The following is a 15,123-nucleotide window of genomic DNA, read 5'->3' as shown; positions in this document are numbered from 1 at the left end:
TCCTAAATTCCAACTGGGTTTGGCTCACACACTGGACACAGATCAGTGCATTTGGTTTGGGTTTCTTCCATCCATTGCATAATCTCCCAGCCCCTTCCAGATGCTGTGATCCTGGCCTCCATTTCTTGCTTGCTCACAAGAAGAGGTACATGGAACCATTCTCAGATCCAGGCTCTTGCAAGTTGTACAAAGGCAGCACAGCCCCTGTTGGCCTTTACGCTGCAAAGAAACACTTCCCCCAGCTCAATGAAAGACAGGAAAAGAAAAAAAACAATATGCATCTTCCTAAAGTAAGTTTTATTCATCTCTTTTGGAAATCGGAACAGGAAGGTGAGCAAAATTTAGAGACGGGATTGTGCATCTGCAGAACCCCAATTCTGGGACCCTTGTGGAAGAAATAAGATCTAACCCTTGCTTCACTCAGACCTGTCCTGGGGCCTCCATCCCCCTCAGAATAAAAAGAGTAGCTGTGGCACTTTCTTTGCAACTGCCACCTGCAGGAACCGGAGGAATCCTCCTTAGGGCTGCTCAAAGCTATATACCTGAGGACGACAGCACTGCAGTGCTGTGTGCAGAACTGAGACAGACTGCAAATGCCCGAGATAGAGGAGAATTCAGGGGAGGATTCACCAGGCCTTCAGCCAAGTTCAGCTGGTGGGGGACAAAGACTCCTTTCGCCTACAAACACCCTCAGTACAAGGCACCAACCCACACCCAGATTCTCTGGAATTCATCAGGCCACCTCCTGAAATAGTCAGGAGGAAGAGCTGCACCCCCAAACATCAAGAGATAGGAGGAGAGTCTACCTCTGTCTGCAAACCCGCCTCCCACACTTGACAGGCGCTCTGGCAAACCAACACAGAAGCAGGAACTGGGAGCAGGAGTCTAGATCTGCCCAGGACTCTGTCTGAGCTCTTCAGCACACGGGCTGAGGGTCTGTTCTGAGTTCTGCTGCCTCTGAAAGTGCAGGGAATTCACCCCATTCACAGGACAGGCCTGACAGTTTCCGCCAATCATTCTGTGCATAATGTTAGAGGCAGAATCCAGCATGCTACGAATGTCACTTTCTGTTAAAAGAAAACCCAAGTTTAAGTCTCTAGCTCTGTGGACTGTGAAGGGCAGGCTGCAATACAAGGACATCTGCAAGAGGGATCTGAAGGCCTTAGGGGTGGACCTCAACAGGTGGGAAACCCTGGCCTCTGAGCGGCCCGCTTGGAGGCAGGCTGTGCAGCATGGCCTTTCCCAGTTTGAAGAGACACTTGGCCAACAGTCTGAGGCTAAGAGGCAAAGAAGGAAGGCCCATAGCCAGGGAGACAGACCAGGGACAGACTGCACTTGCTCCCAGTGTGGAAGGGATTGTCACTCCCGAATTGATGGAAGTGGAAGGGATAGTCACTCACTTTTCAGCCACACTAGACGCTGTGCCAGAACCACCATTCAGAGCGCGATACCAGAGTCTTTCGAGACTGAAGGTTGCCAACATGATGGTGCCTGGTGCAAAGCCAGCAAGAGGAGGGGGATCCATGTAGATCTTCGTCCCACCCTGTGACTCACAGAAAGGAAGTCCTTGCTTAGAAGGGCAGACTTTACAAGTCCTGCAGCTGATGCTGGGGCCTGTTGTTCCCAGGCCAGCTCAAGAGTTCCAACAAATTAGGCCTCTGCTTTTTTTGTAGCCAGCCAGGGACTGTGGGGGAGATCAGGTGAGTCAGGCAGGTGATCAAGTACTGGGTCCTTCAAGCTGATTGCAGCAGCAAAGCCTTAGCAAGAGACACAAGCAAGAGGCTCAGGTAGCCCTTGGGGAGAGCTCTGCCTGCTCCCGCCTGGGATTACCTGCGAGGAAGGAGAGATGCTGTCAGGGGGGGAGGCATCGTCCTCAGACCACAAGACAAGCGACTCCTGCATGTCTGCAACCCCCTCCCTCCCGACAAAACATCCCTTAATCGGAACATCCCGACACTGCTCAAAAAACTATACTCTCTGAAGTGTGGAAAGGTGACCCTCCTCCCGGATGTTATTTATGCTGGAAGCAAAATCTGGGCTTTCTCAATCTATCTGTTGAGCTGCCTTGTGAAGGAGTCCCAGAGCTCCCCGTCCCCACTGAACTGGAATGGAATTCCCAACTAGATTCCACCAGGAGAGCTGCAGGGGGGGGTGTTCCTGGCTTGAGCTGCCGTGTGCTGCTGCCTGGCAGACCTAAGCAACTTTTTTTATTTTTACATCATACTCAGCACTTGGGGGGCTGCACTCACAAAGGCCCTGCCACTGCTCCTCAGGGAGGGGAAACAAGGCTGAGGTTTCTGTCCTCAGCCCTCCTCCCCGCTGCTCTTTCCTCTCCCCCTGTGGGCATACAACCTCCCAGCTGCTATCTTTAGCCAGGCCGGGGTCACTGAATGTGTGAAAAGAGAACATGTGTAGGGCCTGTGAAGGAACCAAAGCATGACTGCTCCAAACCGGTCTCTGGGCTGAACAGAAGGTCCTGAGAGGTGCCATGGGGGAGGGTACTGCCTTCCTGCCCTGTTCAGGGGCTTTCCTTTGGGGCATCTGGGGGGAAAGTGTGAGAAACTGGCTGTTGGGGTTGGGTGGGTCCTGGGCCTAGACTGGCAAATGGGAGCCAGGATTGGCCTCAGCACCCTAGGGTGGAAACTGTCTGCTGCAAGGGGGAGGGGGACATGTCGCCCCTATGAACTCCAGTTTGGGACCTAAATGGAACCTGAAGTAATGAGAGAACCACATGGAGATCTGAGCACCCTCAGAGCAGGATCACACCCACCCACTCCCGTCCCTTGGCACTGTCAAAACCCTGGTTCGACTCACCTGGTACCGCGATGACGGCTGCCCTCACTCCCCTGTCTGGCCTTGAAGCAGAGGACAGTGCCAGCGATGATGCCCAGGATGCCAAGTGCCAGGCCCAGGGCACACACCACATTCTCTGTTGTCTCGGGGAGGGAAGTGGTGTCTGGAGGGGGGAGGTACAAACAGAGGAGGGGTCAGTTTGGGTTGTGGGTGCAGAACTTGGGAGTCCTGCCTGTCTCCCACTCCCAGTCTCATTTTCCCAGCATCAGGGGTGGGGGGTGTCATGACAAGCTCATGCACATCCAAACTTCCCAACACCCCAAAGGAGACTGAGCAGGCCTCTGATGCGGCTCCTCTTATTCTTTCGGCTGGCAAAGCAGAATCAACAACTGGGCCTCATTCACCTTATTCAGCTCTCAATAATTTTGCTTTTCTTAGCTCAGAATATGACTTTCTGCCTTTACAAGGTGTAGAAAGAATAAACCTCCCCACCCCTGCTTACACCAGAGCTTGCTCAGGCTCTCGGTCAGGCCCCAGTGGTCCACTTTGCAGGCGTAGAAGTCTCCGGGACGAAGGTCAAGTAGGAGAACTTGCGGAAGGTGCCATCTGCACTGGGGTAGAAGTCGGTCTCTTCCATGCCCTGGGAAACCACCTCCCCATTCTTCAGCCGTGTGATGTTCAGCACTGGGGGAGAGAACTGGTCCACAAAGCAGATGAGCACATTGGGGTCCCCCAGTTCCACAGTGTTTTCAGGGTACACCATTGCTGAAGGAGCAACTGAGAAAGAGGGACCGGGTCAGCACCCATCTCTGTCTGATGCCTCCTCCTTCCTCAGTGATCCCACCACTCTAACAGTCCCCAGAGTCTCTCTGTGCATAAGAAGAGCCCCACTGGGTCAGGCCATAGGCCCATCTAGTCCAGCTTCCTGTATGTGCAACTCCCTCATGCTATTCCCAAGACAATCAGCCAAGCTGGGGGGGAGGGTGCCTGCATTTTTTTGCATTAACCCTTTTCACCTGCCAAATGAAGGAGGTAGGATACAGGTACATTTGCTGAAGGAACCCTCTGCACCACCACCACCTTTCCCTGGGGCTTCTGTTCTGCACACAGGAATACCTCTGAGGAAACAGTGCCTCTGAGCACAGGCAGAGTGGTGTATTCTCTCACCACTAAACAGTATTACAGGGTGTGTGAAACTTCTGACTACAGGGGAATGAGGGAGCTTCTCTGCAGGCAGATGAACTTTTGCACTGTCACCTGCAGATAGACACAGATTCCAGCTTGCTCAGTGAAGCACCATTTTGGGGCTCACTGTCTCGGGAGAGAGTGTTTTGGTTACATCCTCAAGCCTGCCTGATGAATCTTAAGCAAGAGGGTGCTGGGTCGAAGGCAAGGGCTGGGAGGGGTATATCTGCCCTGGGGCAAGACAGGGCAAGTTCCCTGGTTGCCAAACAAAGGGGGGGACCACCAGCATAAGCGCTCCAGTTGCTTCCCCAGTGAAGAAGCAACTGGAGTGCACACCATCCCAGCAGCCGGTCCGGAAGTGGCTGCAGAATCCTAGAAGTGACATCATGATGTTGTGTTGCTGCCCTGGGTGCCTCTGGTATGCCTCTGGGCGGGCTTCCTGAACTCTCATGCAGTTCTCACTCCAGCCAGCGATGCACAGATATGAGAGCAACAGATGGTGGTGCTCGGAGAGCCCACTAATCATGGGGGCTGTGTAAAGAGTTTCTGCAGGCCATACCCAGCCTATGGACCTGCCCCAGCCCATCCAGTACCGTTCTGAGCGAGTCCTGCTGGTGATCTTGATGAAAACCTCCAAGTTGTGCTTCAGGGCGGCCAGGTTGCTCAGGGCAGTCTGTGCCTCAAAGCCCGTGAAGGCGGTGAAGTCGGGCAGCCTCCAGACGGTCTCCTTCCGGTCCCAGTCCACGTGGAAGAGCTCCTCCTGGTCGAACTGGTGCGAGAACTGCCCGGACTGCTCCCGCGACGGGAGGCTCTCCTGGAAGAAGAGCAGCTGCACGTACCTTTGCACTGGAGAGGGAGAGGCAGGGGCGTGACCGGCTGCCGGGGACTCCCGCCCTCCCCTCTCCAGGAAGGGGCGCCGCAGAAGGAGCAGCGGGCCGGGCTCCGAGCAGTCCCCGCCCCGATGATGCCCCAGCAGGCTCGGGAAAGCGTCCCGAAAGCAGCCGGGCTGGAGGGGTGCGGAGCAGGGCTCGCTGCGCGCCACCCGTCCCGGGGGAGGACTGGGCTGCCTCCCGCCCCTCTTCAGCCTGCGCGGGGGGGCAGAGGGGAAAGGAGCCCCAGGCTGGCGCCGGCGAAAGCGCTCCCCCCACCTCCCCGCGCGGCTCCAGTTCCCTCGGTCCCGATGCCCTCACCTGCGAGGGGGGCGGCGCCGGGCAGGGCGAGGAGCGCCAGGAGGCGGAGGGGCAGCGACAGGATTCCCGCCGGGACCCCCATCCTGTGCAGGCGAGAGAGGCGCGTCCGGCCAGGCGGGCTCCGCGAGTGCCGAGCGCGGGGCTGCAGCCCGAACTTGCCCCGCCGGCTGGGGAGCCGCGACGCCTCTCGGCCAATGGGAAGAGGGCTCCGCGCTGACCCGCCTGTCGCCGGGTGGAGCCTCCCCGGCAGCAGCCTCGACGGGAGATGGAGCCCGGAGGGCAAAGACGGGGGGGGGCGCACGAGTGTTTCATCCGGGAGGCCTGCGGCTGGGCTGGAGGTCCCCTTTGCAATCCAGGCTGGGTCCCCTTATGGCCCATCGTAGGCCCCTTGATCTGCCCCTGGTCAGCAGCTGCGACGGGCCCAACTCAGCAGGTTCCCCCTCCTCGAACTATGTCCGTTTTGGAAAGCGAGACGTTTGAAGCTCAGAGAGGAGGACAGAGGCAGGGACGAAGATGGTGGGCTGCAGGCAGTGGTTGGAGGTTGGCCCGGAGCAGCCAAAGGAGGCCTCTTCAGCCTGGAAAAGAGGCGCCTGAGGGGGACATGATTGAGACATACAAGATTATGCAGGGGATGGACAGAGTGGATAGGGAGACGCTCTTTACACTCTCACATAACACCAGAACCAGGGGACATCCACTAAAACTGAGTGTTGGGAGAGTTAGAAAATATTTCTTTACTCAGCATGTGGTCGGTCTGTGGAACTCCTTGCCACAGGATGTGGTGACGACATTTGGCCTGGATGCCTTCAAGAGGGGATTGGACAGGTTTCTGGAGGAATGTGCAACCTCCTGATTCTAGAAACGGGCTATGTCAGATGCAGTGGAGGGCACCAGGATGCAGGTCTTGTGTACTCCCCGAGGCATTTGGTGGGCCGCTGTGAGATACAGGAAGCTGGACTAGATGGGCCTCTGGCCTGATCCAGTGGGGCTGTTCTTATGTTCTTAACTACAATTCCCAGGAAACCTTGCAGGTCTCTTGTTATCTGGTTTGCTCCCTGGGGCATTTGGTGGGCCGCTGTGAGATACAGGAAGCTGGACTAGATGGGCCTATGGCCTGATCCAGTGGGGCTCTTCTTATGTTCTTACCTCGAGACTGCATTGAGGCAGCACCAGTGCTGGAAAGTTGGATAGGACTGGTCCTGACCTAGCTACGCCACTGACGACTGTAATGTTTCCACTACATGGGGTTTCCCTTGAAGGGTGTTCAGAAGCTTCATTCAATTTTTTTGAATTGTTGCCTTCAGGTAGACCAGGGGTCTCCAAACCCCAGCCTGGGGGCCGGATGCAGCCCGCAGAGAGCCTCTATCTGGCCCGAGGCCAGCCTCTTGTCCCCTGAAAGCCTCTGGCCCACTTGGCTGAACATGAGTGGAACTGTGCTCTGGTTGTGTCTGGAGGGCGTCTGGTCTGAAGGGCCAGAGAGGTTGAATGAAGGAGCCCATTCATTCATTCATTTATTCATTCATTTATTCACTCATCTAAATTCCATCTCTGATTTATTTATATACATTTTATATTATAAATTTTTTTTCTGGCCCTCAACACCATGCCAGATATTTGATGCGGCCCTCTGGCTAAAAAGTTTGGAGACCTCTGGGGTAGACAATACAGAACTATTAGAGCAGCACCACACAATTCTTGAACAGTTTTTATCCTACAGCTATAACTACACTGAATAAGGAACTTAAAACTACCACCAAAGAGGTGACTAACAGCCCAATCCTAACCAACTTTCCAGTGCCCATGCAGTCACAATGCAGCCTTCAAGGTAAGGGAACTTACCTTCATGACTGCCCCTCCCCCACCAAACTCAGTGCATATCCCATTGGCACTGCTGCATCAGTGCTGGAAAGTTGGTTAGATTGGGCTGTAAGGGCCCAATCCTATCCAATTTTCTAGCTCGGTGTAGCCCTGTGGTAAGGGAACACATGTCGCCGTACCTTGAGGAGGCCTCAGTGACTGCCCCTGCACCACAGGATGCAGCACACACCCCACTAGCACAACTGCAGCAGCACTGGAAAATTGGAAAGGATTGGGCCCTAACAGCCCAATCCTATCCACATTTTCCTGGGAGTAAGCCCCATTGACTTTAATGAGACTTACTTCTGAGTAGACCTGAATACAGGTGACGCCGAGAGACGTGCTGGAATCCCTAGCATGTCTGCACTGCTGAAACAGAGACGCCTGCGTTGGCTCGGTCATGTCGTGAGAATGGATGATGGCCGGATCCCAAAGGATCTCCTCTATGGAGAACTCGTGCAAGGAAAGCGCCCTACAGGTAGACCACAGCTGCGATACAAGGACATCTGCAAGAGGGATCTGAAGGCCTTAGGAGTGGACCTCAACAAGTGGGAAACCCTGGCCTCAGAGCGGCCCGCTTGGAGGCAGGCTGTGCAGCATGGCCTTTCCCAGTTTGAAGAGACACTTGGCCAACAGTCTGAGGCAAAGAAGGAAGGCCCATAGCCAGGGAGACAGACCAGGGACAGACTGCACTTGCTCCAGCGTGGAAGGGATTGTCACTCCCGGATTGGCCTTTTCAGCCACACTAGATGCTGTGCCAGAACCACCATTCCAGAGTCTTTTGAGACTGAAGGCTGCCAACTGGGAGACCTGAATAGGATTGGGCTGTAAATCCGTTATCATGCTCTTGGGCAGGGGTCTCCAAACTTTTTGGCCAGAGGGCCGCATGAAATATCTGGTGCAGTGCTGAGGGCTGGAAAAAAAGTTTAAATATAAAATTTAAATAAATAAATTAGAGATGAAACTTGGATGAATGAATAAATGAATGAGTGGTCTCTCCGGCCCTCAGAACACCCTCCAGATGCAATCAGAGCACAGCTCTGGTCACGTTCAGTAGAGTGGGCCAGAGGCTTTCAGGGGACAAGAGGCTGGCTGTGGGCCAGATAGAGGCTCGCTGTGGGTCGCATCTGGCCCCCGGGCCAGGGTTTGGAGACCCCTGCTCTTGGGCAATATGGTTTGTTTAATATTTTTTTATATTATTATTATTATTATTATTAACAGTATTTATATACCGCTTTTCAACAAAAGTTCACAAAGCAGTTATGATGCATGATGTATTGTATGTGTGGATAAGTGAATGTATGGAGTGTGACTGATGTGAGTGATTGTTGTATATAGTTTTTATGTCAATGGTGCATTGAATTTCGTTGTGCATTAAGTACAGTGACAATAATCTAATCTAATCTAAAAGATGGATCTCCTGCATTTCCCCTCCCACTGAGGCAACTCCTCAAGGTGGCTAACAAGCTCTCCATTTCAAATGGATCTGATGCAGCCTCCGCCCCCCAACAACTCTCCACTCAGTGTCAGTGTCATCCGCACCCACCAGCTCCCCACTGCTGTTGGTGGCTCCTGTGGTGGGGAGAGGCCGGGGCAGAGGAGGCCAGGCTGGTGCTCTGGCGGAAGCATCTGGACACAAGTGTGATCCATCTGCCTGATTCCAGGGGAGGGAGATGATCACTGTCACCTGGAGATGCTTTGCCTAGAAATTGGGCAGGAGGAGAGGAGAGCAGCAGCCATGGGGGAAGGCAGGGAGATGGCCTTGCTAGAGTGGTGTGTCCCGTAGGGAAGGAACTTTGAGCCCCATGGAAGTTGGTCTCCTTTGGGAGAAGGGTGAGCTGCTCAGTGCAAATGAGGCAGAAATGCAGGATTTTTGTGGCACTGAGATTAGGATTAGAAACGGCATATCCTGCTCTGGGTCCTCCCAGTGCTTTCTGTAGTGAAGGGAATGAGGAGACAGGAGACCCTCTGGGAGAAGCTTCTTTCCCCGCCACTTACTTCAAAGGGGCCCCTTGACTGGGGCAGCAGCTTGTGCACCCCACCCAAAGGGGACCCCCATTCTTTCTACTGGCCCAGTCCTGGGCTGGTGAGTGAAGGAGCAGGACAAACGGCTTCTGGCAGCACACGCGGCAGGAGGGGTGAGCCTGAAGGTGGGGGGGGGGGAGCTGGCACCGTCCACATCCTTGCTGCTGCCACCCCGGGCCTGGACTTGGGGAGGTGCACTGGCAGGCGCAGTCCCAGGAGCCCCGACGGCAGCTGGAAGTGCTCGGAGACCTGCCCAACCGTGCAAGATGCAGCACAAGCCTGGGGCTGGGGCTGGGGCGGGCGCCCGCGTGCTCCGGGGCTGCAGCCCGTCCAGCGCGCCCCGTTCTGCGGGCAGCTCCCAGACGGCGCCCTCTGGCCTCGCCCGCAGCGCCCTTCCTGTACCAGCAGAGGTCCGAGTGCCGCTTCCCCGACGGGCGCGGCCCGGGCGCCTCCTTCTACGACCGGCAGGAGTACCTGCGCTTCGACAGCCGCCGCCGGAGCTTCCAGGCCGTCACCGCGCTGGGCGAGCCCGACGCCCGCGCCTTCAAACCGCGACCCGGCCGTCCTGGAGCAGTGCCGCACCGCGCTGGACCGCTTCTGCCGGAGCCCTTCGCCGCCGCCAGGAAGCGTGAGTGGGGCGGGGGCACACGGGGCCGGGAGGCTGCCCTCACTCTCCCCCGCCCCGCCCCCGCCGCAGCAGTCCGGAGGGAGAACCAGGGAAAATTCTCTCCCTCGAGGAGGGCTACGAGGAAGCCTATGCGGAGAGGCGAGAAAAGAGGCTCCGTGATTGAGACACACAACATCAGGCAGTGGCGCTCTTCACTCTCTCACACTTATTTATTTATGCAGGTATTTCTATACCGCCTTTCTTTGGTCCTCAGATTTCTCCTCAGACTTTAATCCAAGGCGGTTTGCATAGGCAGGCGGTTCTAAACATAACACCAGAACCAGGGGACAGCCACGAAAATTGAGCGTTGGGAGGGTTAGGACAGACAAAAGAAAAGATTTCTTTACTCAGCGTGTGGTTGGTCTGTGGAACTCCTTGCCACAGGAAGTACCGTAGTTACGGCATCTGGCCTGGATGCCTTTAAGAGGGGTGTTGGCATCCTTCAGTCCCAGAAGACTATGGTCTCGTGCTCTGAATGGTGGTTCTGGAACAGAGTGTCCTCTCCAGTGCACGAAGCCTGGGTAAAGTAGGATAGACTGTTTCCCGTGCAGCAGATCCCCCCTCTCCACGTCGCTGAAATGGTCCAATGGAAAGGCAGAGGCCAATATGGTTGGTTCCAGCGGCGTCGCAGGAGTTGCCAGAACGTGACTGTGTTCAGCCGTGAACTGCCTCAGGGACTCCGGCTCCGGATTTTGCCTCGAGGTTGACTCCTGAAGCCTTTTCCATACCTGGATGTAGCCACAAGGCAGTGGAGGTTTGGGATCAGAGTTTTCCTTCTCTTGGATGAGCTGCCTTCCCAGGCTGACGAGTCCCATCTACCCGGTGACTGTTTAGTCGCCTCTTATGACAAGTACAGCCAGACCGAGGGCCTGTTCTTATCCACAGCCCTCAGGGGAAATTAAGAGGGGATTGGACAAATTTCTGGAGGGTAACAAGTCACAGAAGGTATGTGGAAGCTCTTGGTTTTAGAGGCAGGCTGCCTCCAATTGCCAGATGCAGGTGAGGGCACCAGGACGAAGGTTGTGTCTGTTGTCTTGTGTGCTCCCTGAAGCATTTGGTGGGCCACTATGAGATGCAGGAAGCTGGACTAGATGGGCCTTGGGCCTGATCCAGCAGGGCTCTTCTGATGTTAAGGAGGTTCTTACCAACATGCTCAAGCACAAAGTACTTTTCAAGGAGGATGGAAGAACATCACAAGAGCCTCCTGTATCTCACAGTGGCCCACCAGATGTCAGCAGCAGCACACAAGACAGCTGCATCCTGGTGCCCAACTCTGCACCTCCCATTCAGATAGAGCCCACTTCTAGAACCAGGAGGCTGTACATACCCATCACAGCTTCTAACATGTTTTCCTTCATCAATCTGTCCAATCCCTTTTGAAAAGCATCTAGGCTGGATACCATCACCACATCCTGTGGCAAGAAGTTCCACAGACCAATGACACACTGGACACAGAAATACAGGCATGCCCCTGTATCCATGGGGGTTCCATTTCACTTAACTGAACCCACAGATACCCCCACCTCCAAGGGACCACAGATACAATCCACAGTTAAGTGAAACCACAGATACAGGATCCATAGTTATGGGGGCTGCCCTGTATTTTCTTTCTCTAACACTCCCAACACTCAATTTTAGTCAATGTCCCCTGGTTCCGTGTGAGAATTTCATGAGAGTCCGTGTGAGTGTGAGCATCCCTCTAACCCAGTGGTTCTCAAACCTTTCAGCACCAGAACACACTTTTTAAAACAACACTCTATTTGGGCCCACCTAGCTTTACCAGACTTTGAAAAAATGAGATCTAGAAAGAAATAATATTTTAATTAATTAATTTATAATAACAGGAAAGAAGACCCCTCATACGTTTATCTCCCTGTATTTAGGTCTGACCTGTATGAGGTCATGAACCACCAGCAGGTCCCAACCAACAGTTTGGGAACCAGTGCTCTAGCCACTCTACCCATTTGTTGCCCTTGAACCCACAAAGGTAGCATGAGCTTCCTTACTCAGAATGCTAGATCCCAGTTTAACACTCTGAGGGACAGTCTAGCAGAACACTGCTGGTACCAAAGCAAGGCAGCAAGGAGGTCGTTGCCTCAGATCATGCGCAAGTGTAGCTAGGTGCAGCTGGCTTTTATTCTCATTTCAAACATAAGAACATGACCCACTGGATCAGGCCATAGGCCCATCTAGTCCAGCTTCCTGTATCTCACAGCGGCCCACCAAATGCCCCGGGGAGCACTCCAGACAACAAGAGACCTGCAAGGCCTCCTGGGAATTGTAGTTAAGAACATAAGAACAGCCCCACTGGATCAGGCCATAGGCCCATCTAGTCCAGCTTCCTGTATCTCACAGCGGCCCACCAAACGCCCCAGGAGCACACCAGACAACAAGAGACCTCATCCTGGTGCCTCCCTTGCATCTGACAGCCCATTTCTAAAATGAGGAGGTTGCACATACGCATCATGGCTTGTAACCCGTAATGGATTATTCCTCCAGAAACTTGTCCAATCCCCTTTTAAAAGCATCCAGGCCAGATGCCATCACCACATCCCCTGCAAGGAGTTCCACAGACCAACCACACGCTGAGTAAAGAAATATTTTCTTCTCTCTGTCCTAACCCTCCCAACACTCAATTTGATACCCCACCTCCAAGGACCACCTCCAAGGGACCCTCCAAGTGGGGTGGTGGTGGACAGGTCGATGAAAGTGTCGACCCAATGTGCGGTGGCAGTGAAGAAGGCCAATTCTATGCTTGGGATCATTAGGAAGGGTATTGAGAACAAAACGGCTAGTATTATAATGCCGTTGTACAAATCGATGGTAAGGCCACACCTGGAGTATTGTATCCAGTTCTGGTCGCCGCATCTCAAAAAAGACATAGTGGAAATGGAAAAGGTGCAAAAGAGAGTGACTAAGATGATTACGGGGCTGGGGCACCTTCCTTATGAGGAAAGGCTACGGCGTTTGGGCCTCTTCAGCCTAGAAAAGAGACGCTTGAGGGGGACATGATTGAGACATACAAAATTATGCAGGGGATGGACAGAGTGGATAGGGAGATGCTCTTTACACTCTCACATAATACCAGAACCAGGGGACATCCACTAAAATTGAGTGTTGGGCGGGTTAGGACAGACAAAAGAAAATATTTCTTTACTCAGCGCGTGGTCGGTCTGTGGAACTCCTTGCCACAGGATGTGGTGCTGGCGTCTAGCCTAGACGCCTTTAAAAGGGGATTGGACGAGTTTCTGGAGGAAAAATCCATTATGGGGTACAAGCCATGATGTGTATGCGCAACCTCCTGATTTTAGGAATGGGTTAAGTCAGAATGCCAGATGTAGGGGAGGGCACCAGGATGAGGTCTCTTGTTATCTGGTGTGCTCCCTGGGGCATTTGGTGGGCCGCTGTGAGATACAGGAAGCTGGACTAGATGGGCCTATGGCCTGATCCAGTGGGGCTGTTCTTATGTTCTTATGAGTGGATGTCCCCTGGTTCTGGTGTTATGGTTGGTTGGTTGGCAACCTTCAGTCTCGAAAGACTATGGTATAAGCTTACAGCACCCAATATTCCCAGGTGGTCTCCCATTCAAGTACTAACCAGGCCTGACCCTGCTTAGCTTCCAAGATGTGTTATGTGAGAGTGTAAAGAGCATCTCCCTATCCACTCTGTCCATCCCCTGCATAATTTTGTATGTCTCAATCATGTCCCCCCTGAGGCACCTCTTTTCTAGGCTAAAGAGGCCCCAAAAGTTGTAGCCTTTCCTCATAAGGAAGGTGCCCCAGCCCCATAATCATCTTAGTCCGCTCTCTTTTGCACTTTTCCATTTCCACTATATCTTTTTTGAGATGCCAGTGACCAGAAATGGACACTAGACTCCAGGTGTGGCCTTACCATCGATTTGTACAACGGCATTCTAATATTAGCTGTTTTGTTCTCAATACCTTTTCTAATGATCCCAAGCATAGAATTGGCCTTCTTTACTGCCGCCGCACACGGGTCGACACTTTCATCGACTTGTCCACCACCACCCCAAGATCTCTCTCCTGATCTGTCACAGACAGCTCAGAACCCCATCAGCCCATATCTAAAGTTTTGATTTTTTTGCCCCAATGTGCATGACTTTACGCTTACTGACATTGAAACGCATCTGCCATTTTGCTGCCCATTCTGCCAGTTTGGAGAGATCCTTCTGGAGCTCCTCACAATCACTTCTGGTCTTCACCACAGAAAGAAATGAAGTAGTACCACTCAAGTTAAGGATGTCAGTGTGTATCTTCCTGTGTGATATACAGGAAGCTGGACTAGATGGGCCTCTGGCCTGATCCAGTGGTGCTGTTCTTATATTCTTAACTCAGCAAAGTCCTCCTCAGGTGTTTTTGGTCTTCTAATAATGCAGGGGCATTCAAGGACTGGCTTGCACTCTCTCCCTCGTTACTATCTAATGCAGGGGTGCTGAATAGGTGGATCGCGATCTACCGGTAGATCGCGAGGCAAAAATGAGTAGATCGCAGAGTGCCGACCCCCCACCTTCAGGTGCCTCTGGGAGGAAATGCCAGGAGTAAGGCCCATTGTACTTACTCCCAGGTAAGTGTGGCTAGGATTGCAGCTTCACAGCCTAATCCTAGGCATGTCTACTCAGGAGTAAGTCCTGTATACTCAGTGGGGCTCAAGTACACCAACATACATTGTACACATAAATGTTATATGTTATGATGGCGCGAACATTGTAAAAAAAACTCTGGTATATCTCCGGGCCTTGCTGGGTTTCAAGTAGCTCTCGAGCCAAAAAAGTGTGAAGCACCCCGATCTAATGCAATGGTTCTCAAACGTTTAGCACAGGTACCCACATTTTAGATTGAGAATCTGTTAGGACCCACTGGAAGTGATGTCGTGACTGGAGTGAAATCATCAAGCAGGAAAATTTTTAACAATCCTAGACTGCAATCCTACCCACACCCAGGAGTAAGTCCCATTGACTATCATTGTTAAAGCATATACATAGTGACTGAGAGCAAAGTCCAAAGTTCAGCTGAAATGTCTGCATGACTTCTTCTTGGCCGACGATGCAGCTGTCACTACCCACTCTGCCAAAGATCTCCAGCAGCTCATGGATCGTTTTAGCAAGGCCTGCCAAGATTTGGACTGACGATCAGCCTAAAGAAAACATAGGTCATGGTTCAGGATGTGGACTCACCTCCCTGCATTACAATCTCTGCGCATGAACTGGAGGTTGTCCATGACTTTGTGTACCTTGGCTCAACGATCTCCGACACTCTTTCTCTGATACCGAGCTAAACAAACGCATCGTAAAGCAGCTACCACGTTTTCCAGACTCACAGAGGAGTCTGGTCCAAAAAGAAGCTGACAGAACATACCCAAGATCCAGGTCTACAGAGCTTGCGTCCT

General features: G+C 53.1%; 1 protein-coding gene and 1 pseudogene across 1 annotated transcript in view; both read right to left on the bottom strand.

Moving 5' to 3' along the window:
* The window catches only part of LOC136639348 (HLA class II histocompatibility antigen, DR alpha chain-like), a 72,009-nt gene extending 66,677 nt beyond the window's left edge, over positions 1-5,332 (bottom strand). Inside the window, exon 1 of the mRNA XM_066613455.1 lies at positions 5,169-5,332. Coding sequence (XP_066469552.1) covers positions 5,169-5,250 — 82 coding nt within the window. The 5' untranslated portion in view covers positions 5,251-5,332. The remainder of the gene's footprint in view (positions 1-5,168) is intronic.
* Positions 1,827-4,819, bottom strand: LOC136641488 (HLA class II histocompatibility antigen, DR alpha chain-like; annotated as a pseudogene).
* Positions 5,333-15,123: the final 9,791 nt, after the last annotated feature.

This window comes from Tiliqua scincoides, chromosome 2 (assembly GCF_035046505.1).
Source record: "Tiliqua scincoides isolate rTilSci1 chromosome 2, rTilSci1.hap2, whole genome shotgun sequence".
NCBI lineage: Eukaryota > Metazoa > Chordata > Lepidosauria > Squamata > Scincidae > Tiliqua > Tiliqua scincoides.
The sequence above is the reverse complement of the archived record's forward strand: the minus strand, read 5'-3'. Positions and strand labels throughout refer to the sequence as shown.